This window comes from Phocoena phocoena, chromosome 16 (assembly GCF_963924675.1).
Source record: "Phocoena phocoena chromosome 16, mPhoPho1.1, whole genome shotgun sequence".
Classification (NCBI taxonomy): Eukaryota; Metazoa; Chordata; class Mammalia; order Artiodactyla; family Phocoenidae; genus Phocoena; species Phocoena phocoena.
This window is the reverse complement of record NC_089234.1, coordinates 48,520,881-48,546,294: the sequence shown is the minus strand read 5'-3', so window position 1 is coordinate 48,546,294 and position 25,414 is coordinate 48,520,881. Positions and strand designations below refer to the sequence as shown.

Here is a 25,414-nt window from a genome sequence, read left to right as displayed (position 1 = left end):
CATACCTACTGGGCCAGAAGCTGCATTTTAACAAGATTCCCGGGCGATCTGCCTGCATGTTAAAGTCTGAGAAGTATGTAGTGGTCAGCGGCCGCGCCTGTCTCTGCCAGTTGGTAGCAGGGTGATGTTTTAGCAGAGATTCAATCTTTCTGGACCTCAGGTTCCTCATCTGTAAAATGAGGATCTTGATACCAATCGCCCAGTGAGGTTGAAAGGATCAAATGGAGTAATGGGGTGCCGCTCATACAGCTGTTTAGTGCAAGGCCTGGCATATGGTAAGCACTCAGAGAGGGAAGAGGATTATTCTAATTTATTTCAAATCAGAATAGAGCCTTTTGTTGGGGAAAGATTCTACTTGACTGATTGCATGAAGAAGGTTCTTTGTTCCTGTATGAGGGACCACTTGAGGTACTAGGTAAGGCTTCAAATCCACATGCCTCAGTCAAAGCCTGCTGTCACTACCGAAAAGTTCTAGGAGCTCGAGCAATTCAATTCTCTCAGTCTCCATTCCTTCACTTATTAAAAAGAATTGATAATACCCACACCAGAGGGTTTTTGTGAGGATTAAAGACATAGGCCTGGCACATAGTTGGAGGTCAATAATTGAATTTCATAGCATAAGGAAAATCATTTCCACCTATAGGAGTTGCAGTATCCTGTCACCATTGTAACAAGTACAGACATATCTTAGTCCAACAACCCATGTACATTTCTTTGCTTTCCTATAATTTAATTTTTATTCCCTCCCTTATTTCACAGGTGGCTGAAATCTAATCTCATCGACCCAGGCTCTGATGCTCCTCTTGTCTGGGGTGGCTTTGCGAAAGAGGGGCTTGCAGAATGCTAAGGAGGGTGGGGTGGGGAGTCTGGGCACCTGGTCCTTGATCATGGTCCACCTGTGCTGGCATCTGCTGGGGTATCTCCATCCGTCTGGTCACACTGGTCCACACTGGCAGAGCAGTCAGCTCTCATGTTCCCAAGTACAGGGACTTTCAGATGTGCAGGCGCTCAGGGCCACGTCCGTGTCACTCTCAGCTGTGTGGGAAACTGTCTACAACCCCCAGGCCACAGGATGGCCTACAGGTCTTTGGGCTGCCTCAGGCCTGCCTGCCCCTTCACCATGGGCCTAGGCATAGGGGACCCTGGGGTCCTGCCACTTCCCCAGGGTTTGCCCAGAAAACGGGCACAGCTGCCTCTATTCTCGAATCCCTCACGCCACGTCGCCCCCTTTCTGGTCCAGATGACCTTGATCTGTCCGGCATGGTAGCTTTCACCCATCTTCCAAATGTATCATCAGTGCCCTGAGTGCTTCGCAGCCTAAAGCCCAGGCTATCACAGCTTCAGAGCTTAAGCCCTTGACAACAAAATACCTTACCTCTGCTTTTTTCATTGTATCATCCCTTCTCAAAGGCAAAGCGTGCCTCTGACTAAATGAGGAGGGGTGAAAGAAAGGAAAACAGGATGGAGGAGAAACCTTGGTTGATAATTGAGACTACTTTTTGACTGCACTGTTTTTATAGTACACGTTGAGAAAGACAAATTAGGAAGTACACAAAAATGGGAGGCAGGGGAATCTCACTAGGCTTGAAAATACTTCTGACGTTACTGTGATCTCCCTGTGGTCTGAGCCCTTCCGTCTTGGGGTCCTGGGTGGGGGTATTCTTTCCCTGAGCCTGGGGACAGGACTTCTGGAAGATCCTGCTCTGTTGGCAGTAAGGCTGGTACCTTCCGCCCAGCCTGCCTCTTCTGCAGCCACCGCCCCCCAGCAGAGGGGCGTCCTTGACCTGTTGTCTTTCTCGGTCCGCCTCATCAGCACCCCCATTGAGCATGCTCCAGTGTGCACCAGCCAGGCCACCACCCCGCTGCTGCCCGCTTCTGCCCAGCCGCCTGCTGCTGCCTCTCCCAGCGCAGCCTCGCCACCCCTGGCCACAGCCGCTGCCCATGCTGCCACCGCCTCTGCCGCAGCCCCTGCCTCAAGCCCTGAGGACAGTCCAAGGTAACTGGCCCACAGGTGCCAGCCCTGACTGCGGGGAAGGGAGGCAGGAAAGGCCTCCCCCGGGTCCATCTGTTGGCAGCTGTGTTGGGCCCTCAGAAAGGTCCATCCAAAGTGGTTAGGACCCCAGGGCCCTGGGGACGCCAAGGCTCTGCACTGCTAGGTGCTGAGAGTGAAGGGAAAACTGGAGGCGCATTTCAGGGAAGCTCACTGGGACGTGTCACCCTGCCCCAGGGGCACATGCTCTAGGGAGAAAGGTGAAAGCCACACACACACATACGAAGTTAAATGACGAAGGGAGGCTGTGTGGAAAGTCCGTGTTCCTGGAGCTGGGATTACAGAGAAAGAAAGGAAATCAAGGAGGCCTCCGTGGAGGAGGCTGCGGTAACCCACTGAAGGCAGGTCAGATTTGGGCAGATATTTAGCAACTACCCTGCCTTCTTTTGATGGAGAAGCATGCTAACTCCAGAGGCACCTGATGGAGTGGGATTTACATCTCTGCTCTACCACTTACTGTCTCTAACCTTCAGAAAGTGATGTAAGTCCTCTGAACCTCAGTTTCCTCATCTGCTAAGGCATTAATGCAAAGCCTATTTTATAAGGTCAGGATAGAAAAAGTGTACATAAAACACCTAGCACATAATATGCTCTCAAGTACTGCAGGTTACTGCATTCCTGCCTGCCCTCATGGAACTCAGCCAAGTCGGGGGAGGGGTGTGTTGAAGGGTGTGGGGAGGCAGAGGGGGTGGGCTGGACAGGTCATTCTGGAGCCGCCAGGCAGTGTAACAGGCCAGGCAGGCCCAGCTCTTTCTGGGCTGTGTGGAGCTGCCAAGTTGGTGTTTGGGGTCAGAGCCAGCTTTCCCAGTCGCCACACTCCCCTCCCAGGGTTTTGCTGGAAAGACACGGTTCTAGGTCAGGGTGCATAGTTCCCTGGTGCAGCCCGAGGCCCATGAAGGGTCGGCAAAGTGGCCTGTGTGCTGCGCCCCTACCCCCGGGCTCCACAGTGACCCAGGTGGTGCTGAGCCCAGCCTTTCCCCATCCCAACTCAAGCATCAAGGGTGAGCCTGGCCCAGGCTTCCAGGGCTCCTCATATCCCAGCTTCCTGGGGACATGTAGCAAGCTGCTTCCCTTCTGCACACCGGAATCTCTTCAGGTAATCTCTTCAGGCCTTGCTCCCTGCACAAAGAAGAAACCTTGAGAAGGATAAGATATATCCCTGCTGTCTAGTGAGAAGATGCCTCCCCAGGTTGAAGGGAGTCTTTAGATGCTGCGGCCCCGTGGATGGTCTAGCCTCATCCCTGGGGCCTCAGCCCTGTTCAAGGGTAAGCTCCAGCACCCGCTCCAGGCCTCCATGTCTGGGGGCCCTCGGGACTCCCTCAACAGGACAAACCCTTCCTCTACTTTGCCTTGCAAAGAGATGTGAGGCCTGGGTGGAGGCTGGAGAAGGACCTGGAGGGCTCCCTGCATCAGGCTGGAGCAGAGGGGGCCAGGGGACCACGCTCTGGGCCCAGCTACCTTCCCTCCTTGCACACGGGCCGGGATGGAGCTAGAGGGAGCCAATGGGAGACAAATGGACGCCCAATGTGGCCTCAGAATTCTTGCTGGGTATCTTAAGTCTCTGCTTGCGGCCCCAACACCAGTCTCTGGCAGAGGACCTGTAGTTCCTGGGATGCTGGGAAAGCATCCCCTACTGGTGGGAGAGTCTGGCCTTCTCCTGCCACAGTGGAAGCTGGGCACCGCTTGGACACGGCCTCTTTCTCTTCCACTGAGGCTCCTACTCCACTGGTCTTAACAGGGGTATATCAGAGAAGGGCAAGCCCAGGGAGGGGAGACAGTACCCTCATTCAGCCAGAAACACGGCAGCTTGGCGTGGCAAGCCCCCAGGTCTGGGACACTGGCTCTCTGAGACTCCTTCTACCTCCAATTGTCTGGGACGTCACCACAGACCCTTCTGAATCTATTTAGGAGCCTGGCGGTGGGTTCTTAGCTCAGGGCAACCCACTCCCAGAGCCCTAGAGAAGGAGGTATTCCCTTATCCTGTGACTCTGCCCAAAGGCAGGCAGGAAGCCATGGGTGGGCAGGGGTCAGTATATTTTAAGGGGCTCACTTCTCCAGCGCTCCCATCAATGCCCCATTTGCCCTAGGGGTGGTCATGTCATCCCCGTTAGGATGTGAAAGATGCAGGGAGAGACCAGGGACATGTTCTATAAGGTTTCATTAGTTGTAAATGAAAAAAAAAAAGGGGGGGTTCACTGACTAATGGAATTGGGAAACACTGGGTCAGACAAAGTTAAACAGACTGCTTCGCTGTAGGAGCTCTTGGAGCCTTTAGTTCTCTAAGAGGAGAGGCCAAGCACAGCATTTCCTGAGGGCAATGAACTGGAACTTTTTTGTTTTTCCATCTCTTTGGTCCCATGGTCCCTGGGTCACAAGTGGGAAAAGGCTGCTTTAAGCTTCTTGGCAGCTATTCCACTGGGAGGAGGGCAACAGGAATCCTATATGGAAGAGGAGCCTCTAAGTGTGTGTAGGGGGGCCAGGGGGAGGGGGTCTCCTGGCCTCCCATGAGACCTCCCCAGAGCACTCTTGCCCAGAAACCTGAGACTTTGCTGCTCCCTCCAGCAACAATAGAAAGGGGGAGGGGGAGGAGGCCAGGTGGTCTGAGGCTGTGAGGTGCCCCAAAAGGTCAGGAGGTGGAGGGAGTAGGGTAGCTCTGAACATCTCCATCTCCCCTCTCTCCTTCCTCTGCCCCCTTCCCTGCCCCAGCCCCCATTCCACAGTCTCTACCCAGGGGTTGAAGGGTTTTCACTGCTCCTATCTGGCTGGTGCCTTTACTCCCTCTCTCCTAAGGCGGTGGCACCAGCAATGGGCTGTATTTCTCAAGGTGTCTCTGCTACTCTAACCAGACTCACCAAGGCTCAGCACCCAAGGGGCAGCTTCCTCCCCCTGAGACCTCCATGGTCTTTCCTTCTCAGCCTCTGGCAGCTCCCCAGGTTTCCTCCTGAGAGGCTCCTTAAAGATCTGGGAGCCAGCCTGCTGTGGCTCCAGGCCCCAGGGCCCGGGTGGGGCTGTCCTTCTGGCTGTTAACTCTTACTCCCTTGGTTCCAGGCCCCAGGCCTCTGCCTACAGTCCCGCTGTGGCCACCTCTCCAGCACCTGCCGCCCATACATACAGCGAGGCCCCAGCTGCCCCTGCACCCAAGCCCCGGGTTGTCACCACTGCCAGTATCCGGCCTTCTGTCTACCAGCCAGGTGAGAGGCAGAGTGGGAAGGGAGGCTGTCTAGGCTGGGCGTGGGCTCCAGGGCTCAGCTCCAAAGCCACGTCCCCCTGAAGGATGGTGGTTATAGAGGCGCTGCTAATGAGGTTTCAGCCTTCCTTCCTCCAACTGTGGGCCAGAATCCTATGGAAGCTGCCTCTGGTGCTGGGGAGACAGGTGACCAGTGCCAGGCAGGGATGGGGCCTCCCAGCTCTTGGGAAGAGGACATTCCTGCCTGGGGATTTCCAGGCTCCAGGTGAGGAAGAGAGGGTTTAGAGGGGAGGGGCTTGTTCCTCCAGGAGTCTGGATCTGGCTCAAGGCAGAGGATAGGCAGCTGTAACAAAAGTGCCACGGGCTTTGAACAGACCTATGGCATAATGTGATGCTGGGCAAACTGCTCACCTAGCTGGTCTTTGGTTTCTTCAGCTGGGACAGGCTAACTAGAGGCATGGAGAGCACATGTGACAGGTGGGAGAGTGGCCCACACAGGGTCTCCAGGTGGCTGGCCTCACTGGCTGGCTGTTCCATCGCTCTGGTGCCCATTCTCATCACTGCGGGGACGAGGGCTCAGCCTCTGTCTTCCCTTTTCCTAGGCAAAGTTGGGCCTCTCCCCAGAGCTCCAGGGCGGTTCTCAGGCTGGCTTAGACCCCTCCTTCCCCTGCATGCCCCTGCTCAGTGAACTTAAGGGAAGATAAGACAGGGACTGAGGCGGGAAGCACCTTGCTTGGGGGAGTTGACTTGATGTGTAGGGCAGAGGAGCCACAACCAGCCCTCTGTTCTATAAGTATACTCTGACATTAGTGCTGAGTGTGTAGACGTGGCTTTAGCATCAGACTCCCGTGCCAGGCTCCGCTCTGCTATCTAAGGCAAAGTACTTCATCTCCCAGGCCTGTATTTCCTCGTTTAAAAAATAGGCATATTATGTACACCTGGTGCTCTGGGGATGAAATGAAGCACCCAGCACAGTGCTTGGCACACAGGAGGTGCCCTTCTCTGTCTCTTCAGAAGAACACAAAGTTCTGAGGTTAAAAGTCCACAGGATTAGGAAGCAATTTGCAGCGGGCTGCTGTGGTGAAAAATCTCCTGTGGAGGTAGAGGAAGCAGCTGCTCTGCGGAGATGGGGGGCACAGGAGGGAGGGTGATAAGGAGTTGGGAGGAGCAGCGGCGGTTGGAGGGGGCGCAGGGAGAGTATTTCCGCCCGGGTGCGGGCTCCGGTCCCAGGCAGGTCCTTCTGGGCATCTTCCGGGGCGGGCCCCGGGTTTAGGCTCCCCCGCCCCGGCCGCCGGCTCTCCTCTGCAGGCCCGCCAGGGGGCGGCACGGCTCCGGAGGCGCGCACCGCCGGGCCCCCGACTGGCGTCTGTCTCCTCCTCCTTCCGGCACTGGAGTCAGGGGCGGGGCGAGACGTGCTGGAGCCCTAGAGCTGCCGGCCTTTGCTGAGTTCCCAGGCCTTGCAGACGTTAACTCATTCCTGCCCGGAGGGAAGGAGGCCGCCGGGCGGCGCGCGCCTGAGCCGGCCTGCCTCTGCCCCCTCTCCTGAGGGTGGGGTCCCAGGGAGGCTGGCAGGTGGTGTGGGGAAAAACGAGGATCGTGGACCCGGGCCCCTCCCCTCCTCTCCACCGCCGACCCCGGGCCCGGGGAGAGCGGGGAGCCCGCGTGCCGTCCGAGCTGCAGCTCCCCGCGAGGGCTCCTCCGGGTCCAGGGTGGAGTTCGCAGCCCAGATCTTATCGCCTGCACCGAGGCTGGGTGGCCGCTCCCCGGAGCACCTGGGGCCCGGGAGTGGGCAGGGGGCCCCCCACTTCCACCCCGACCCGCACCCCCGCGGGGGCTGTGCGCTCGCAGGAGCCGGGCCCGACCTGGAGTGAGTCAGAAATCACCTTGTTTAATTACACCATTCCCGAGCCAACGAGTGCGATAGGGGCTTTTGAACTTGCCAATTAGAGATGAAATATCACCTTCTAATTTGGACGGGCTTTATTCCGTCAAGCAGAAATAGCAACAGCCCAGGGCTCGCAGATGGGATATCAAGTCTCTCTCCTGGCACGTCGGGGATGGTGGGGCCAGCCAGGCTGAAGGGCGCAGAGGGAAGGGAACTGGGAAGCAGCTGCTCCTCACCGGGGACCTGATGGCTGAGGGAAGCTGCCGGCCTGTGCCTCGAAGAAGGGAAGGGCCCTAGCTCTGGGAGGGTGTAGTCTTGGGCAAGGAAGCAGCCCACCCGGGCCCAGATGCCGGGTGCCTCTGACGTGCTGAGACCTTCGTGTGGTGGGGATTTAGAAAAGGGGGGTGGATCATGGAGTCTGGAAGGCCTTCCGAGGAGGGAAGAGAATGGCTGCCAGGCAAAGGGAATAGGGTTAGTGTTGCCGGAGGGAAGCTGGAAGTGGGCAAGGGCCCGATTTGGAAGGGGCGTGCTAAACCTTGTTTTGCTGCCTAGGGAGTGGTTAAGCAGGGAATCTGGAGTTGAGACCTGCTGCCTGAGTGCCAGTTTCAGCTCGGCGTTTCTTCAATTCTCCAAGCCTCAACTCCTCTTCTATAAAATGGACTTGAAAGTACTATCTGCCTCATTGGATTGCAGCGAGTATTACATGAAATAGTGCACGTAAGGGCCCTGGCATGTGGAAGCAGTCAGTACTTGGTAACCGTTGTTCTGATTAGGACAACACTGTCTAATAACAATACATTTTCTAGTAGCCACACTTTTTAAAAGGAAGCAGGTGAAATTAATTTTAATATATTTTATTTAACTCAGTATATTCAAAATATCATTTCAATGAACAATCAATATAAGATTATTGGTGAGATATTTTACTTTCTTGTCTTGTACTAAGTCTTTAAGAATTGGTGTGTATTTTACATTTATAGCATGTTTCAGTTTGGACTAGCCGCATTTCAAGTGCTTAATGGCCACATAGGGCTATGTATTGGATAACACAGGATTAGGGCTTTCATTCTTAATCCCTCTTAGCAGAGATCCCCCCGCCACTTTACAAAAAAAAAAAGGAAATAAGATCTTGCACAGAACCCCATTATTCAGAGAGGGCTGAAGCTGCTCTAGCATTTTGAGACCCTCTGTTCCAGGCACTTGGGAGCTATGCAAGCTTGTTAGGGAGGGTGACAACACCTCAAATATGGGCTTCACAGGTTTACTAGTGCATGCAACATGTCACTCCAGTAGGTCCCCACCCTGTGAGGCAGACAGGGATGTCACACCTACCACCACTGATGATTAGACTCAGTCCCAGGTTACTGACTTCAGGGGTGCCACATCTCCCACCGCCTACATACCACAGTCTCCCTGGGCTGGGATCCCTCAGGTGACCATCAAGCTGTGAGATGAGCTGACAGTTCATCTGGACCATGAGACCCAGGAGTCACTCTCCTCACCATCTTCACTGACATTTAATGACACATACGCAGTGCCAGGCACAAGGCTAAGCCTTTATAGTTCTTATCTCCCATCATCCTTATAACAACCCTGAGAAGTACTAAGAATTATTATAGCCATTTTTAGACGAGGAAATTTGGGCCTAGAGACGTTAAGGAACTTGCCCAAGGGCACACAGCCAGGATGTTGTAGAGCTGGGACCTGAACCCAGGGTTCTTGATGGCTGTGCTACATGCCAGACCATGCAGCCTCCTCCAGGTTGATAGGTACTCCTCCATAATGTGGTGCACCCAAATCTTCTGGAACTTGGACTCATGTTTTTTACAGAGGCAGCTTGGGGTGATAGAAAGAATGATTTTGGAAATTCACCCTGCCACTTACTAGCTCTGTCTGAGCCTCAGTGACCTCAACTGTAAAAGGGATTAATCCAGATGACCTTTTATGTGCCTAGCCTACCCTCTTAGTAAGTGGGAAGAAGATTTCCTTATGGAGAAAGTTTTACCTTTGGAAGCCAGCGTCACTCCCAGGATGGCTCTAGGGCAGGGCTGGGGAGGGTTTTACCCCTTCTGTTTTCAATAACACAGGCCGGGTCCCTATCCATTCCCAGCACGGGGGTTTCCATGTCACCCACCTCTGAAGGGCCAATCATATGGGAGTAGAAGGTATGGGGTTGGAGCAGCAGGCTACAGGCCACCTAAGGTAATCTAGGGGAACCAGGTGGGGAGAGACCAAAGGCCAGGCCGGGAACTTTAGCCCTGAGAATGTCCTTCCTTTCCAGGCTGGAGCCTGATGGGGGCTGCCTCAGCATCTATCAGCACAGTCCATTCACCAGGCCAGACTCAGGAATGGGGAGGGAGGCTGCCCCGACACACTTCCTGGGGTAGGGGGAATGAGGCCTCTTTCCAGAGGAACAGACTGTAAGCTGAGGTGAGGCTTCTGGAACCTCCCTCCCTAGGAGGGGAAGCTGGTGAGACCATGTGTGCTGGACACAGCTGGGTCTGCCCCGGCTGGCTTTACGATGGGAGGCAGCAAAACTTAGAAACCTGGATTTTGAGGGCCCAGGCCTCGGAGGGCTTTGGGTGAGCAGCTGCTATGCTCCTTTGTGTTGCCGCCCTAAATCAGTTTCCACCAAGGTGATGAGGGGGGGCGTGTGTCCCCCAGAGGCAGCCACAGGCTGAGGGAGCAGCTACACCTAGGCTGTGTCACCCCAGCATCTCTGCCCAGCTTCCCTCCGAATACTGCCTTCAAGACCCACCACCCAAATGAAACCAAAATGGAATTTCCCCCCAGTACAAATCAAGCCAAGCTGTTTTTCAAGAAAACGATTGTAGCGAAACCTGAAACCTGAACCTGAAAACCTAACTGTCCCGTCATCTGCTTTGTCCCAAAGGCTGGACTAGGTCCAGTTCAGCAAACGCTTGTGATTGAGGCATTTCAGATGTCAAATCACTGGTCAGAGTGCAAACAAAGGCATCTTCCAGTCAAGGCCAAGCTGACCCACTCCCACCCTCTTCCTGGCCCAGGGGATCCAGATATGAGCCGGGCCCGGCCACCCCTGCCCCCGTCCCTGTCTCCTGCAGGCCTCTGGCAGCCAAGGCCTGGCAGAGCCGCACCCTGCACAGCTGCAGATATTTATAGCCCTGTCCCTTCCCAGCCCTGTCCAAGCTCCCGAGGGCTCTGCTCCGACGGCTGTTTATCTCCCTTGGCTCCCTGCTGCAACTTCAAATCGAGGCCATCAAGAAGTTCAGGGACGCGTCTCCTGTAAAAACTGGCATTGTGCTGCTCTAATATTAAAGTTGTCTTTTCCAGTTCTCTGGCTGGGGGCGGGGGAAGCTGGGAGAAGTGAATTCCTGACACATTTTTCTCTGGGTATTTTTGGCTTGCAGTGCCTGCATCTACCTACAGCCCATCCCCAGGGGCCAATTACAGTCCAGCCCCCTACACCTCCTCCCCTGCCCCCGCCTACACCCCTTCCCCTGCCCCCGCCTACTCCCCCTCCCCAGCACCAGCCTACACCCCCTCGCCAGCCCCAAGCTATAATCCTGCACCCTACAGCGGGGGCCCTGCGGAGTCTGCCAGCCGTCCCCCATGGGTGACAGACGACAGCTTCTCTCAGAAGTTCGCCCCTGGCAAGAGCACCACCACTGTCAGCAAGCAAGGCCTGCCCCGAGGGGCCCCTGCCTACAACGCACCACCGGCTCCGCAGGTGTCCCCCCTTGCCAGGGGTACCGTGCAGAGGGCGGAGCGCTTCCCAGCCAGCAGCAGGACTCCGCTCTGCGGCCACTGCAACAGCATCATCCGGTAAGGGCCAGCTGTGCCGCTGTGCTAGGGTACTGGGACGAGAGGGGGACGGGAGGGCAGATGTAGGGAGAAGGCCGCGTGCAGGACAGCCTCAGGTCCCTCTGGCTTACCATCTGGTCTGACCCTCTCTGAGCTTTAGCTTCCATACCTGCGTGATACCCACTTCCCTGGGGAGTTGGGAGGATTCCACGAGGTGAGTGGGTGAAGCTCCCAGCACGGTGCCTGTGCCAGCACCACCCCCTTGGGCTAAGGCTGGGTTCTGGGAATTGCAGGTCTGGATGGTAGATTTATTGGCCTGTTGCAAGCTGGCTGACAGTGCTAGTTTTGACCCAGCTTTCCTTCCTTTCGAGGTGCTCCTGGGTCTGTCCACAGACAAGCCCGTGCTGCTCAGGGCTTTGGTGGGCATCTGACACACTAAAAGGAAAACAAGTCATTTCATGCTTAGAGGCCAAGGATCATGGGTGGTACTTGTTTGAATATAGTATGTTTATAGTATGTGCATATGTGTGTGGGGGGCGGGCTTGTGTATATGAAAAATACACTTTTATTTAAAAATAAAGGATCATTAGAAAAAATATACTCATTAGAGAAGAATTAGAAAATTCAGAAAATTAAAACATGAAGCGTTTCTTCAGTCCCACTGTCTGACTACTAATTCGGAGCCAGGTTTGTGTCCCGGGTCTACCATACCAGCCCTGTAGCCTTGAACAACTTACTTAACATCCCTGTACCTCAGTTTCCTTATCTGAAAATGCGTATCATAATAGTACCTGCTTCATAGGGTTGTCGTGAGAACTAAACACGTTAAATAATGCAAATTTCTTCTTGAATGGTACCTGGCACAGAGTAAGCACTTAATAAATGCTAGCCATTAGCACCGTCATCATTGCTCTTCTTACTACAATTATCAGTAGTCAACCTAATGGATATTCCATAACATACTTACCCACTCCCCTGCTAGTGGATGTTCGAGTCGCTTCGCCATCTCTGTTTGTTGCAAGTGATGAAACAACATCTTTTTGCATGGAGCTTTACCTGAATTTCCTGTTATTGCACTAGAACAGTCACAGAAGTTATAGCGTTATAGGGTCAAAGTGTGAATATTGTTGAGCGTTTTGAAATATCTGGTCTTAAGCTTTGGGGGCTGCCTTAGAGGAGGTACTATTCTCTGCTTCCCCAGGGGCCCCTTTCTGGTAGCCATGGGCCGCTCCTGGCACCCAGAAGAGTTCAACTGTGCCTACTGCAAGACCTCCCTGGCAGACGTGTGCTTTGTGGAGGAGCAGAACAACGTTTACTGTGAGCGGTGTTATGAGCAGTTCTTTGCCCCGGTCTGTGCCAAGTGCAACACCAAAATCATGGGGGTAAGTGGGCTGCATTCCTCTCCTCTGACCCTTGTCTCTTTTCCAACCAATCTCTCCTCCTCCGCAAGGTTGTGGGGTCCTATTTGGAAGCCAAGAAGTTGCTGTGCTAACAGAGCAAGAACAACTCCATTTCTGTCCTAGAAGGGAGTTGGTGTGCCACCAATGAACTAGGGAGTAAATGAACTTGAAGCAAGAGATCCGTGGGCCACATCCCTGGCCACACAGCTTGAAGTGGTGGCAGAGCTTCTGCAAAGCAAGTTACTGCTTCATAGCCTGACCTCACCATGCACCTGCATGTGGCTTTGACCCTCGATGCCCCTTTGGTAAAATGGCGATAACACATAGTACTTCCCTCCCAGGTTGGGTGGAGGGTGAAGCATCACAGCTTATGGAAGCACACACAGAACCTGGCACCCAGCAAGTGCTGCAGGAGTAGGAGCCTCTCCTCTGCCGCCCCTAGCCTTCTGCGGTGTGTCCAAGGCCCGCTTCTTGGGCTCTCCTGCCCTGCTCCCTGATGGGATGCTCCGGCAGTGACCGGGGCTGCTGTGGAAGTTAAGCCTGCCTTCTTCTCCCTCCTGGACCTTTCTGTCCTGAGCTGAGGCTCTTTTCCCCAGGAAGTGATGCATGCCTTGAGACAGACGTGGCACACCACCTGCTTTGTCTGTGCAGCCTGCAAGAAGCCCTTCGGGAACAGCCTCTTCCACATGGAAGATGGGGAGCCCTACTGTGAGAAAGGTAGGACCTCTGTGCTGTGGGGAGGCCCCACAGTCTGGGAGAAAGGGGTAGGAGTTCCCTTTCACACACATTCAATCTGTGCTGTTTTCCCTGCACCAAATATGTGGACCACAAGTCGGCATCTTGTGACCGCTTAGGAAACCTTTCAGATGATTTTGATTCGAAGACCACAAGGTCTAGTCTGAAAAAGCTTTGGCGCCGGCCTTTGTCCTAGGTTCTGTTCCAGGCTCCTGTTTCAGGCTGGCTTTGTAACCCTGATTGAGTTACTAAACTTCTCTGAGCCTCACTCTCCCCATCTGTAAGAGGGGGAGATCAACACCTGCCTCCCAGAGTTGTGGTGAGGATTAAACCAAAGAAACTTCGGAACTAGTCAAGTACATGCAGGTCCCCTCCCAGCTCCTGTGATGTTTACCAGACTTTGATGTTCCTTCAGCGTCCAGCCAACTCCCTGTCTGAATTCGGAGTTTCTCTGTTCTCCCCATACGCTATATGTTATAACTTGGAGTCAATTACGGTAAATTCTGAAGATAAAGCCATCTGTTAGAGTTGGGCATCCTGGCTAACTAACCATTCAGTCACTCACACATTCACACACTCATTTATTCATAGCCTGCCTCTTTCAGATAAGGATTTGAGGCAGGTTCCAACAAAGGTAACAAAAACATGAAAGTTAAGACAATAGAACTAGCAAAGCAGCACCAAGAAGAAGAGGGAAAAGGAAACATGCTGATTATGAAGAATAACAGAGCTGCACTGACTGGGTAGCAAATGTGAGAGCAAAAAGAGAAACACAGTAAGTTAGTTTACTTTAAAACCAGAAAGGAGAAAACATTCCAGTTCTTCAAGGGGAAAAGGAAAACAAAATTAAAAAAATTTTCCCCCTGACAATAAATTATAAAAGAAACTTCTTGGGTTCTGAGGTACTGGTGAATTCTCTTTCCAGCTCTGAGGCTCACTGAATGACTTTAAATAAGTCACTCAGTCATTCTGGCCTCAGAGTTCATATCGGTAAAAGGGAGAAGATAACACCTGTCTTTTCCCTTCTTAGGAGGAAATGGTGATGATTGGTAATTAATAAAAGTGCTTTGGTACCAATACAAATTGCTATTGTTAGTCGACTAAAAGCATTATAACTTTCATAATGTGTGATAAGCCACAATTTATGCGTGAGGCTTGTGAAAGAATGATAGATTAACACTATTACCAGTGCTCCTCTCCCTAGCACCCCCCCAAAAAAGATTTTCAAAAATGATGTTTTGATTAAGAAGACCCAGGAAAGGGATGGTCTACTGTTAAGAAAAGACAGCAAGGAAGCAGGTTTAGCCTCAGCCTTAGGCACCCTGAGAGACCCTGACTAAAGGCCCACAAGGGCCTCTTCCAGGCTGTGTGACCATGGACAGGATGCTTGCCCTTTCTGAGTCTCTCCTTCTTCACTTAACTCTCAGAGGCTGTTGTGAGGATTAACTGAGATAATGGGTGCACAGCTCTGTAATGGCTCCGGGAGACCCACAGCTCTCCAAGGAGCACAGTTTGAAACTACTTCCTTAAGCGATGGGAGTCACTGTGATGTTTTAAGTAAAGAAATAACACAATTTAATTTTTATTTTGGAAAGAGCATTAGAAATTTAATATGCTTGTTGAATGTGATAAGGGTGATATTCTTATAAACAAAGTAAAGAAAGGAGAGCTAGATGATCCAATAGTGAGGTAAAGTCAAGCCTGTTGGTTAAACTGCCCTAGAGATAAAATATCAGAGTCAGCCCCTGTCCCCGTACCATGGGACACTGTGTTTGGTTCTGACCTTGTCTTTTTTTTTTTTTTAATTATCGTGGGGGGAAAAAATACACATATAAAATTTACCATCCTAACGGTTTTTTTTTTTTTGGCTTTTCACTTTTTATTTTATATTGGAGTATCACCGATTAACAGTGTTGTTGATAGTTTCTGGTGCACAGCAAAGGGACTCAGCCATACATATACATGTATCCATCCTAACCATTTTTTTTTTTTTTTTTTTTTTTTTTTTGCGGTACGCGGGCCTCTCACTGTTGTGGCCTCTCCCGTTGTGGAGCACAGGCTCCGGACACGCAGGCTCAGCGGCCATGGCTCACGGGCCCAGCCGCTCCGCGGCATGTGGGATCTTCCCGGACCGGGGCACGAACCCGTGTCTCCTGCATCGGCAGGCGGACTCTCAACCACTGCGCCACCAGGGAAGCCCCATCCTAACCATTTTTAAGTGTACAGTACAGTAGTGTTAAGTATATTCACACTGTTGATTGATCTGAAACAGATTTCCAGAATTTTTTTCATCTTGCAAATATGAAGCTCTGTACCAATTAAACAACTCCCCTTTTCCCCTCTCCCTCCAGTCCCAAAGAAAATTATAAAGACCTAACAGGAGAAATAAAGGAAGGAATACATAAATGAGAAACTAGATTATTTTCCTGGTGGGAAAGGCCCATGCACAAACTTTATTTAATACCAACTACATTCCCCTTTTGTAGAATAAATGAGGAAAATACCAGCTTTTTAAAAAAATGTATTAGGGGACTTCCCTGGCAGTCCAGTGGTTAAGACTCTGCGCTTCCAATGCAAGGGGCGTGGCTTCAATCCCTGGTTGGGGAGCTAAGATCCCACAGGCCGTGGGGTGCGGCCAATAAATAAATTAATTACTTTTAAAAAATGTACTAGGGTCACACCTGTGATACCAAATTCATAGTTCATAGCCCCCACTTCATGTTGACTCTCAGCAGGTGGTCTGAGACAGTGACTAGGCATACTGTCCACAAGGAGATCTGAGCAGAAAACCTCTGTAAGAAAAAGCCAACTGGGTTTCCCTGGTGGCGCAGTGGTTGAGAGTCCGCCTGCTGATGCAGGGGACATGGGTTCGTGCCCCGATCCAGGAGGATCCCATATGCCGCGGAGCGGCTGGGCCCGTGAGCCATGGCTGCTGAGGCTGTGCGTCTGGAGCCTGTGCTCCGCAACGGGAGAGGCCACAACAGTGAAATGCTCGCGTACCGCAAAAAAAGAAAAGAAAAGAAAAGAAAAAGCCAACTGTGGCAGAGCTGTGGAGAGACAAGTACACTTCTAGGAGAATGAAGCCTTTGTAAAAGGCATCAAGCTTCTTCTAGAAGAATCTGGGAGAGTTCTACAGTGAGTGCAGTGGGAGTGCTGCCCACTACCAGGCCCAGACAACTGGGGCTGAGAAGCACAGGCCTGGCCCGCTGTCTCACCTGTGTGTCTCTGGCTAGGCCCTTCACCTCTTCCAGCCTCATCCGCAAAACAGAACAAAAACAATTTCGCCAAGACTAAGTTTATTCATTAATTTATTGATTCAGTGATTCATCCATTCACTCATTCATTTGACATATGTGTTGGGTACTGACTTGTGTGCCAGGCACTGTGCTGGGAGTACAAAGAAAACTAATACATAGGGCTTCCCTGGTGGCGCAGTGGTTGAGAGTCCGCCTGCCGATGCAGGGGACATGGGTTCGTTCCCCTGTCTGGGAAGATCCACATGCCGCGGAGCGACTAGGCCCGTGAGCCATGGCCGCTGAGCCTGCACGTCCGGAGCCTGTGCTCTGCGACAGGAGAGGCCACAACAGTGAGAGGCCCGCGTACCACAAAAGAAAGAAAACTAATACATAGACCTTGACATTGAGATACTAGCAAATAATACAATCTACGTGAGGATGCTTGGTAAACTGTAAAGCATTATGTAAATAATATTTGGTATTATTATCTCTTTGGCTGGGGGAGGGGAACATGTCCCAACAAAATAGTTCAGGTATTGTTTCTAGTAGTGAAAATTTATTATCAACACAGATGCCCAATGACAGAAGAATGGCCAAGCAAAGAACATGCTATACAACTCTAAGAAATGTCAAAGGCGCTCACTCCTCCAAAATCAGCAGAGCTGCTGGGAAATAGGATTTTTTTTTCTTTCTTGGGATTGGTCTGTTTGGACCGTAAGAGGTGACAGAGCAGAGGAGAAAATCACCCTGCAGAAAGTTAATGACAGTTCCAGAAAGTGTTTGCAGATCAAACCAGCACAGGGTGGTGACTAAGCCTGAATCTGCACCACACCAGTGCAAATTACTGGAAAAGGAAGAAACCAATCATGTAACTGAGTATTTTGTCTGCAAGATGACAAGTAACCAATTAGGTTTCATCCACTGCCCCCAGCCCAGTGATTTGGGGGGTTGTTCTGACATTGGGTCGATGTGGCTGGGACACTCCTCCCAGCCTGCCTGGAGGCCTGGTCCTTACTCTGCCTTTCATTTCAGACTACATCAACCTGTTCAGCACCAAGTGTCACGGTTGCGATTTCCCCGTGGAGGCCGGTGACAAGTTTATCGAAGCCCTGGGGCATACTTGGCACGACACCTGCTTCATTTGCGCAGTACGTTTTTTGCTTGGGGTTCTGACTTTCTGCGAAGAGGCAGGAGGGACCGAGTGGGGCCAGATGACCAACACTTTACATCCCTTTCAACCCTGGCATTCTAATATTCTGTCATTTTTAAAAGCCGGCAAATACCATGATGCCTTGATATGTCACAGCTGAGCAAAGTTTTATTACTAATAATGATTTATTAACCAGTATGGCTTTGTTAACTCTCCACTTCATTAAGGACAGAAGAGTGTCTTAGGATCTGGCAAACTAGCAGCTTTCCTCAGCAGTGATGCTCTCAATAGGTGGGAAGAGTGAATGATGTTGGGATTTAATAGGGGCAGGTGGCTTCCCATGGTTATAGGTCATTTAAGATACGATGACATGACTCAACGGTTTTCCCCTAAATTTTCACCATGAACACTAGATTGGAGCTTATTGACTAATCCTATGAAAAGCTGAGATAAGTTTTCTTTTGACTGAACCTTTAGAAATCAGGGCTGAGTATCATTGCATTTTCCTAAATGGTCCTGTTCTCGATATATAGTTGCCAGGAGATAAGCCCTAGATTAAGTATTAACCAGGTGCAGTTAATTTCTGCTGAACAGCCAGGTCATTTTTACCTGTGAGGTGAGATTGACGTTTTCCTTCCAAGGGCTCTGGGTTGGGGAAGGGACAGGGCAATGAGCCTGCCGACATTTAGAGTCTGCATTAGAATTAGAAAACAGTCGTCCCTGATAAAGCCCCGTGATGTGAGTCTATAATTGACTAAACTTTATTTGGGAAAATCAATGTACTACTACTGCTTTTTTTTTTTTTTTTTTTTTTTTAACCAGAGTTGCTCAAGGTAAATTTTGGGAATGTGTGAAAGGTCTACATAGTTTAAACTTGAACAATTATTATAGACTTATGACATAGGACAACCATAGTCATAATGTTTACTGCAATTCACTTCAGCTTTTATACTTCACTTCTATATCCCCTCCCATCTGTGGGGTGCATTGTATTCACTCCATATATTAGTTTGCTAGGGCTGCCGTGACAAAGTACCACAATTGAATAGCTTAAACAACAGACGCTTACTCTGTCACAGTTCTGGGGGCTAGAAGTCCAAATTCAAGATGTCAGCAGGGACCTGCTCTCTCTCCTAGCTGCTGGTGGTTGCCAGCCATGCTTGGTGTTTCTTGAATTGTAGCTGCATAACCGCAATCTCTGCCTCCATTGTCACAAGGCTGCCTTCCCTCTGTGTGTCTGTGTCTTCACATGACACTCTCCTCTGTGCAGGTGTCTGTCTCTGTGTCTCTTCCCTTCTTATAAGGACACTAGTCATATTGGATTAAGGGCCCACCGTACTCCATATGATGTCATCTTAACCTCAGTTTTAATTTAGTCTGCAAAGACCCTATTTCCAAATGAGGTCACTGCTATGTCCCTGTGCTGGATAGGCTGGAGGCACTTGGGGTTGGGACTTTAACATGTGAATTTAGGGCGGCACAGTTCAATCCATAACACTTTTTCCAGGCCTTTGAACAGATTCTCTAATTGCCTTTTAGGGTCCTTAAACTATATCAGTACCTCCCCTCCAAAAAGGGACAACAATATAAATATACCGGCTTTGGGGTTGTCCCCTGAAGAGCCACAGCTCAGCGAGGCACCGTACAGGGCTTTCTGACCCTTACCTTCAAGCCATGGCTTGTCTGATCCTAAGATGCTGCCTGTAAATCTGGTTACCCAGCTTCTAGAAAGATCTAAGAGACTTGGAGGAGGTCCAGGGAAGCCAGAGGCGTAGAAGGCCTGTTCTCCAAAGGCAGGCTGATGAGAGGTCTGTGTCACATGGAGAGGGAATCATGCAAAGGTGAGCACGGGTCTGCTCCCTCAAGCTTGCCGTGTTTGGCTGAGTCATGATGGCACAAGTCCCAGAGAGAGACAAGAAGAAGCGGTGAAGCCTGGGGTTGTTCAGGCTGAGATTACAGATAAGTTCCACTCAGGTGTGAAAGACCCACAGCACTGCCCAGAGGGTCTGCCCGAAGAAACCAGTCAGATCCCGTCCTCTGGAGAATCAGCACAGAGAATCGTTACGCCTTCCCCCAAACTAGCCCTGCATAGTACTCACTGCCCCATGAAGCTATATCAAAGTGGAATATGGTTTAATTTTTGGAAAGCAATATTTTGATTGGAAAACTTTCAGGGTTTTGTTTTCTTTGGTCCTTTTTCCATCACGTTGTATTTCCAAATCACTTTTAATGAGCATATATTTTCCTGTAACTTAAAAAAAAAAAAAAAACTAGTAAGAAAGGAAGATCAGGACTAGCTCTTGCGGCTGACATGCTGTTTTCCCATCAGTTAGATCTCAGGGGAGCACATACTTCAGACTAATTCAGTTGAGTTTTGGGAATACAAAAGTCTCCCAGAACAAGTCTCTACCTTCAAGGAATTTAGAATCTTGAAAGGAAAACAAAGCTGACATGTATGAGCAATTAATGAACAGAACAAGACAACATCTCTAAAGTCCCAAGCACATAAAATGAAGGCTGAGAAGGGCAGTGCGGGTCAGGGTGAGGGTTTACCTCCTGTCTGGCTTTGGCACTTGAGTCCTAATGGAAAGGATGTGAGTCCTACCTTAGTTGGGGAAACATGTCTTACTGGCCCTTCTTCTCCTTTAAGTCTAGTTGGTATCTAGTTGATGTGGGTACCAGGAAGGGATGTGATGTGGTGTAACTTTTGTGGGCAGTCGAGGGGTCTCTGCAGCTGGCCTATTTCATCGCCTTCCACTCTGTCGTCAGCACCCTATGGCCACCGCTCCTTCCCAGCCAGGCCCTGCTGCCACTTGACCACAGAGCCTGGGGGTTGGGCCATCCCTGCTGTGCCGCTGTGATGGGTAGGCTGGAGGCCTCCTCCACCATGGAGCCCCATTGCATCCCACCTGCAGGCTCCTGGCCCAGGGCACTGAGTACGACCTCTCTATGACAGTTCTTTCCCTCAGTCTCATCTTATCAGTGAGCCACCTCTGAGGCTCTGGCCTTTCCTCACTCCTTGGTCCTCAGTCTCCCAACACCCTCTCCAGCCTGACTCATCCAGAGTTTTCACAAGCAACCAGCACTGTCTCAGACCAGGCAGGGTCTCCTAGCCAGAGCCCTGGCTGTTGACCAGCAGCTCCTTGCCAACTCATTCCAGAGCTGCCTTTCTGTCTCTCCCAAAACCCATCCTCACCAGTTGGATCTTGGGTGCCACCATCTTAGACTTGTCTCCAAGTTGTCACCACAGCTTGAGGCCACCACAGGAGCCTGGTTACACTCAGTATCACTGCATCTACCTGGAATGTTTTGAGACACTTTCTCAGGTCATTGGCTTCCAGAGCCCATTGGCAGCCCTGTGTGATCTCAGGTATAACATCCTCAACTGGGCCATCAGGGCCTCACACTTGAGACCACCACGATGCCACTTTTCTTTCCAGCTTTCTTGGAGCGGACACATGCTCAGTGGCCCAAGCTCATCTCGGAAGGGTGATTTCTGTATCCTCATGCTTACCTCTACCTGGGAATTCCACCTGCACTTCCTCTCATGTCAGTGTCCTGGATGTGGTCCCCAATTCTGCTCCCCACTAGGGATCTTCAGTGCCCTCTCTGAGGCTAGGGCCTGTCCCAGCCTATGTGACTTCCCAGCTGACTGGCAACTGGCAGATTGCCCACCCAGGACCAGACCTCATACTGGTAGTCCAGCAAGCTTAGTGAGCTACCTCGATACAAGTCCGTAAACCCAGAACAATTTCAAGTAAACATAGCCCCTCTCTGCTACGAGGTGTGGGGAGAATGAGCTTAGAACTGGAGTCTCGCAGACCTGAATATGGATGCCCAGGTTCTACAACTTTCTAGGTCTGTGACTTGAGCAAGACACTTGGGCTCTTTGAGCCTCAGCTTTCAATTGTGAAATGGGGAACAGTCATACCTATCCCATAAAGTTTTTGTGGGAATTAAATGAGACCATGTAGGGACCTCCCTGGCGGTGCAGTGGTTAAGAATCTGCCTGCCATTGCAAGGGACACGGGTTCGATCCCTGGTCCAGGAAGGTCCCACATGCTGCGGGGTGACTGGACCTGTGTGCCGCAACTACTGAGCCTGTGCTATAGAGCCCACTTGCCACAACTTCTGAGCCCGCATGCTACAACTACAGAAGCTCGTGCACCTAGAGCCTGTGCTCTGCAACAAAAAGAAGCCACCGCAATGAGAAGCCCGTGCACCACAACGAAAGAGTAGCCCCTGCTCACTGCAAGTAGAGAAAGCCCACATGCAGCAACAAAGACCCAACACAGTCAAAAATAAAATAAGATTAAAAAAAAAAAATGAGACCATGTATACAGAGTGTCTGGCATCGTACTTGACCCGCAGTAGTCTCAACAAATATTACTGATCTCCCTTCTTTTTGTTTTGTCAGCATCTTCAAACTGTACTCATATGTTGTCATCATGGGGATATATAATTTTGCCTCTTTTTTTTTTCAGTCAGTGTTTTCCTGCATACGCTTTGCCATATTTGATTTATTTTTTCGTGGTGGCCTGTCATTGGAAAAATGCACCTTAAAAATTAACTTAATCATCTCCCCATTGAGAGAAATATTAGTAGTTTTTCAGTTTGTAGTTGAGCATATGTTGCTTTCCTGTTCTGTGCAATAGTTGCTGCAAGATGAAATTCTCCAGAGTGGTGTTACTGGGGTACAGGGCAGGCACATCTTCACGGCTTCTCTTCGGTGTTGCCACATCCCCTGCAGAAGGCTGCGCTGATTCATGTGTCCCTAGCAGTGACAAGTAGGCCTGATCCCCTTTTGGCATTGCTGACTTTTGACTGATTACTTTTTGTTTTTCATTTTCTGGCTCCAGTCATATAAGGTTAAAGGTGACAAGCTATTGAGGCTTTTTGTTTTATTTATTTTGCTAGATTAACAGGTGTCTAGTGATATCTCATGGAGGTTTTAATTACTTTTTCCTTTAATTATTAGTGAGGACCATTTTTCTGACATTTTATATTTCTTTAGGTGTTAATCACTTCTGTGGATATTGACTTACGAATTTGTATTGGTTCCTTATAAATTTTGGATAGCATCAGTTGATCACCTTATTGTGTATATGTTCCGTATTCCATTAATTAAATTTAATTTAACTTGAGTTTATTCCACGTTCCTCTTCGGAAGTCTTGACTTTTAGATAGCTCAACGCATCTACACTGCTTTAGCTGTCAAGCACTTGTGGTAGGGAGAAGCAGACTGTTGCCTATTCTCCCATCTGCCTGTGACAGCACTTTGTCTTAAAGGGGTGGCTGAAATCTTTTGTTTGTGTCCCCCTGCCTCATGGGCTGTGTCATGCCTATCTGTTCTCTGTCCCAGGTCTGCCACGTGAATCTGGAGGGGCAGCCATTCTACTCCAAGAAGGACAAACCCTTGTGCAAGAAGCATGCACACGCCATCAACGTGTAGGGAGCCCAGGGTGTCTGCTGGCAACGAAGGAGTCAAGGAGGCTGATGTTTCTTTTTGGGGGGAAAAGGGAGAAGACAGGAAGTGACTGAGCCCTTTTGAAGTATAATTTTAGTCCTTTCTTCTGCACACAGATTGTGTATTTGCATAGTTCAGACTAGAAGCCAAATGAAGATTCCTGAACCAAGCTAGTAATTAATCCAAGACTGGAATTGTACTCCAAACACTGAGGACAGAATTCCAAGAACTCAAAAGTGAAAAAGAAAAAGTAACTTTCCCCACCTGATACACTTCCCTGAGGTCGCCAGAGCAGGGACAGAGCTCAGAGCAGTTATGGAGAATCTGAAGCATTCTGCGGAGTTCTTTAGAGCTCCTCCAGCAAACAAAATGAAGTGCCAAACAGCCCTCGCTGCAGGGTATTTTTAGAGCCATAGCTGAGCGCTTGTTAGCTAAGACCGATTGGGCTTTCCTCACCAAAAAAGGAAGTGTTATTCCATTACTCGCGTCATGGAGCTACCTCTGCACATCAGACTTCAGACCTTGCACAGGCTTGAACATTCTCAAGGGAGCCCAGACATCGGAGGGATGTCTTCTGGGAGCCTCTGGGCAATCGACAGGGCTTCAGGAAAGGGTCGGGCTCACACCACAGACAGCTGAAGAAAGAAGGGCTCTTCAGCTACCCTCTTTCAGTCTGAAACATCCAATGTCCCCAGAAAGCTTAGCTTCTTTTTGAGTTGTGGTGGGAAGGTGGAACTGGGTTTTTCCAGTTTTGCTTTGCTGTTTGTGAGAGGAGATTTTAAAACGACTCTGGGCTGTGTTTGGCCTTACGAGGTTCATTAGCATGAACGTCTAGTCTTGTGCATGTGTTTCATTCCCAATACTATGACTGCTCACTGCTGAAGTCTTCCTCAGCACCCCTCCCCCCAACAGGCTTAGTGACCTGTGGAAAAGAAGAGAGAGACAGTGTCTGAAACAGGATGGCAGAAGAGGCTGAGAACATGCCCAAACCCTGGGTGGGGAAGAGGAACCTTCCTTTCTGCCAACCTGAGTAAGAACGCAGGAGCTGGCAGGACCTCCCACTTCAGAGCTGCTCCATCCTTCTCGTATCTTCCTTTAAACGCAGTACACTGATTATATACAATTGTGTTGACTGCTGGAAGGGAAAGATGATATATGATATATACACGTTTGCCATTTTGGCCAATATTTTGAAAAAGTATGAGCTGAGTTGATCTAGCAATTACTTAAGCATTTATTGAAATAGACTTGGGTCTTCAAACTTCCTTAAAGTATTAGTGATAGTTTGAGTTAAGCAAACATTTTAAAGCTGTTTGGTGATAAAGAGAGAAGCTTAGTTTTTGAGGTTGGAAGTGGTATAGTCTCTTTCCCTTTTAGGAAGCGCTGTTATTATGCTCATTGAACATGGCCTTGAAGCAGGTGGTTTGAGTGGATGTTTCTCCCTTGAGCACAATATTTAGGCGCTCTTCCAAATCACTGCTACTCTCTCCTCACTCCTGTTTTGGATTTTCTCTTTGCATGTTTGAAATGTTTTGTGAGAATGCATTAGAATACTTTTTCTTCTGAGAACTGAGGCTTCCAGGGGACTGCCTTTCTACCTGAGGGAGAAGGAAGCAGCTAGATGTGTCTCTAACAAAAGGCCCGAGGTTTTTTTCCCAAGGGTGAAGTCACCAGCATCCCCCAGGGAGCACCAGGAGGGACATAAGCGTGCTCCTACCACAGGACCCTTCTTTACTTCTGGTGCAGGGAAAAAGTCAATATAAAGCACCAGGCAGGGTAAAATCTGCAGGGAGTGCCTGGAGATTTTTCAAGAGTTGCAAACAAGCATTCTTTTATTTTTGGAAAGTTCAAATACACAGGAACAAGGAGGTTGCTGACTGTACAGAAAGGCTCTAGGCAGGTTTTCTCTTAAAAAACAAAAATAACAAAAAGAAACCCACAGCTTTTAAATTATCAGGGACTGGTCTCAAGGAAAGGGAAAAAATTTCCCTAGAGTTGTTTCCAAAAATATCGTTTAAAAGATTTTACACACACATACACACAAGTGTGCCCATTAAAACGTGTATGATCATGAAAAAGAAAAGTAAAATCTCAAAGGAGAACTTCGTCATAGTCATTTATTGAATCATTTTTTCTGCATTTCAGAGCTAGTGTAGATTCTGAGGGACTCTTTTATTTACCAAAACACAAAATCAACAACAACGGCAACAAACATTTTAAAGGTAGCAGGAAAAGGAGGTAGTTCTGAATGTGGTTCCCTTGATGTTTGTAAGTTTGGCGTAGCGTTGGGTTAAGGTTGTGTCTATTTCAAGTTAACATCGTGGATGTCCTACAACACCAAACACAATTTCTAATAGTTCATGGTGGGGAGTACACTTTGGATCTACAGTTCTTGTCTCCTCATTGTTGACATTTATTTAACATTTATAAACATTAACTTTTTGCAACTGAGTGACTTATGTCTGTAGTGTTTGTGTTAGGAATCTAGCTTTTATAATGTTAACTTTTCAACCCAAGTACT

The 25,414-nt window shown here is 49.9% G+C and overlaps 1 protein-coding gene across 5 annotated transcripts in view; it reads left to right on the top strand.

Annotated features, from left to right (window-relative positions):
* Window positions 1–22,878, top strand: part of LDB3 (LIM domain binding 3) — a 55,900-nt gene extending 33,022 nt beyond the window's left edge. For 3 of the 5 annotated variants that reach the window (XM_065894880.1, XM_065894879.1, XM_065894875.1), the window contains 6 exons: window positions 5,099–5,241; window positions 10,512–10,926; window positions 12,107–12,287; window positions 12,902–13,022; window positions 17,309–17,424; window positions 22,789–22,878. In XM_065894880.1, coding sequence (XP_065750952.1) covers window positions 5,099–5,241; window positions 10,512–10,926; window positions 12,107–12,287; window positions 12,902–13,022; window positions 17,309–17,424; window positions 22,789–22,878 — 1,066 coding nt within the window. Of the gene's footprint in view, window positions 1–1,813; window positions 1,997–5,098; window positions 5,242–10,511; window positions 10,927–12,106; window positions 12,288–12,901; window positions 13,023–17,308; window positions 17,425–22,788 lie in introns of all 5 variants that reach the window. The other 2 variants (XM_065894877.1, XM_065894876.1) reach the window with 1 other exon arrangement.
* Window positions 22,879–25,414: the final 2,536 nt, after the last annotated feature.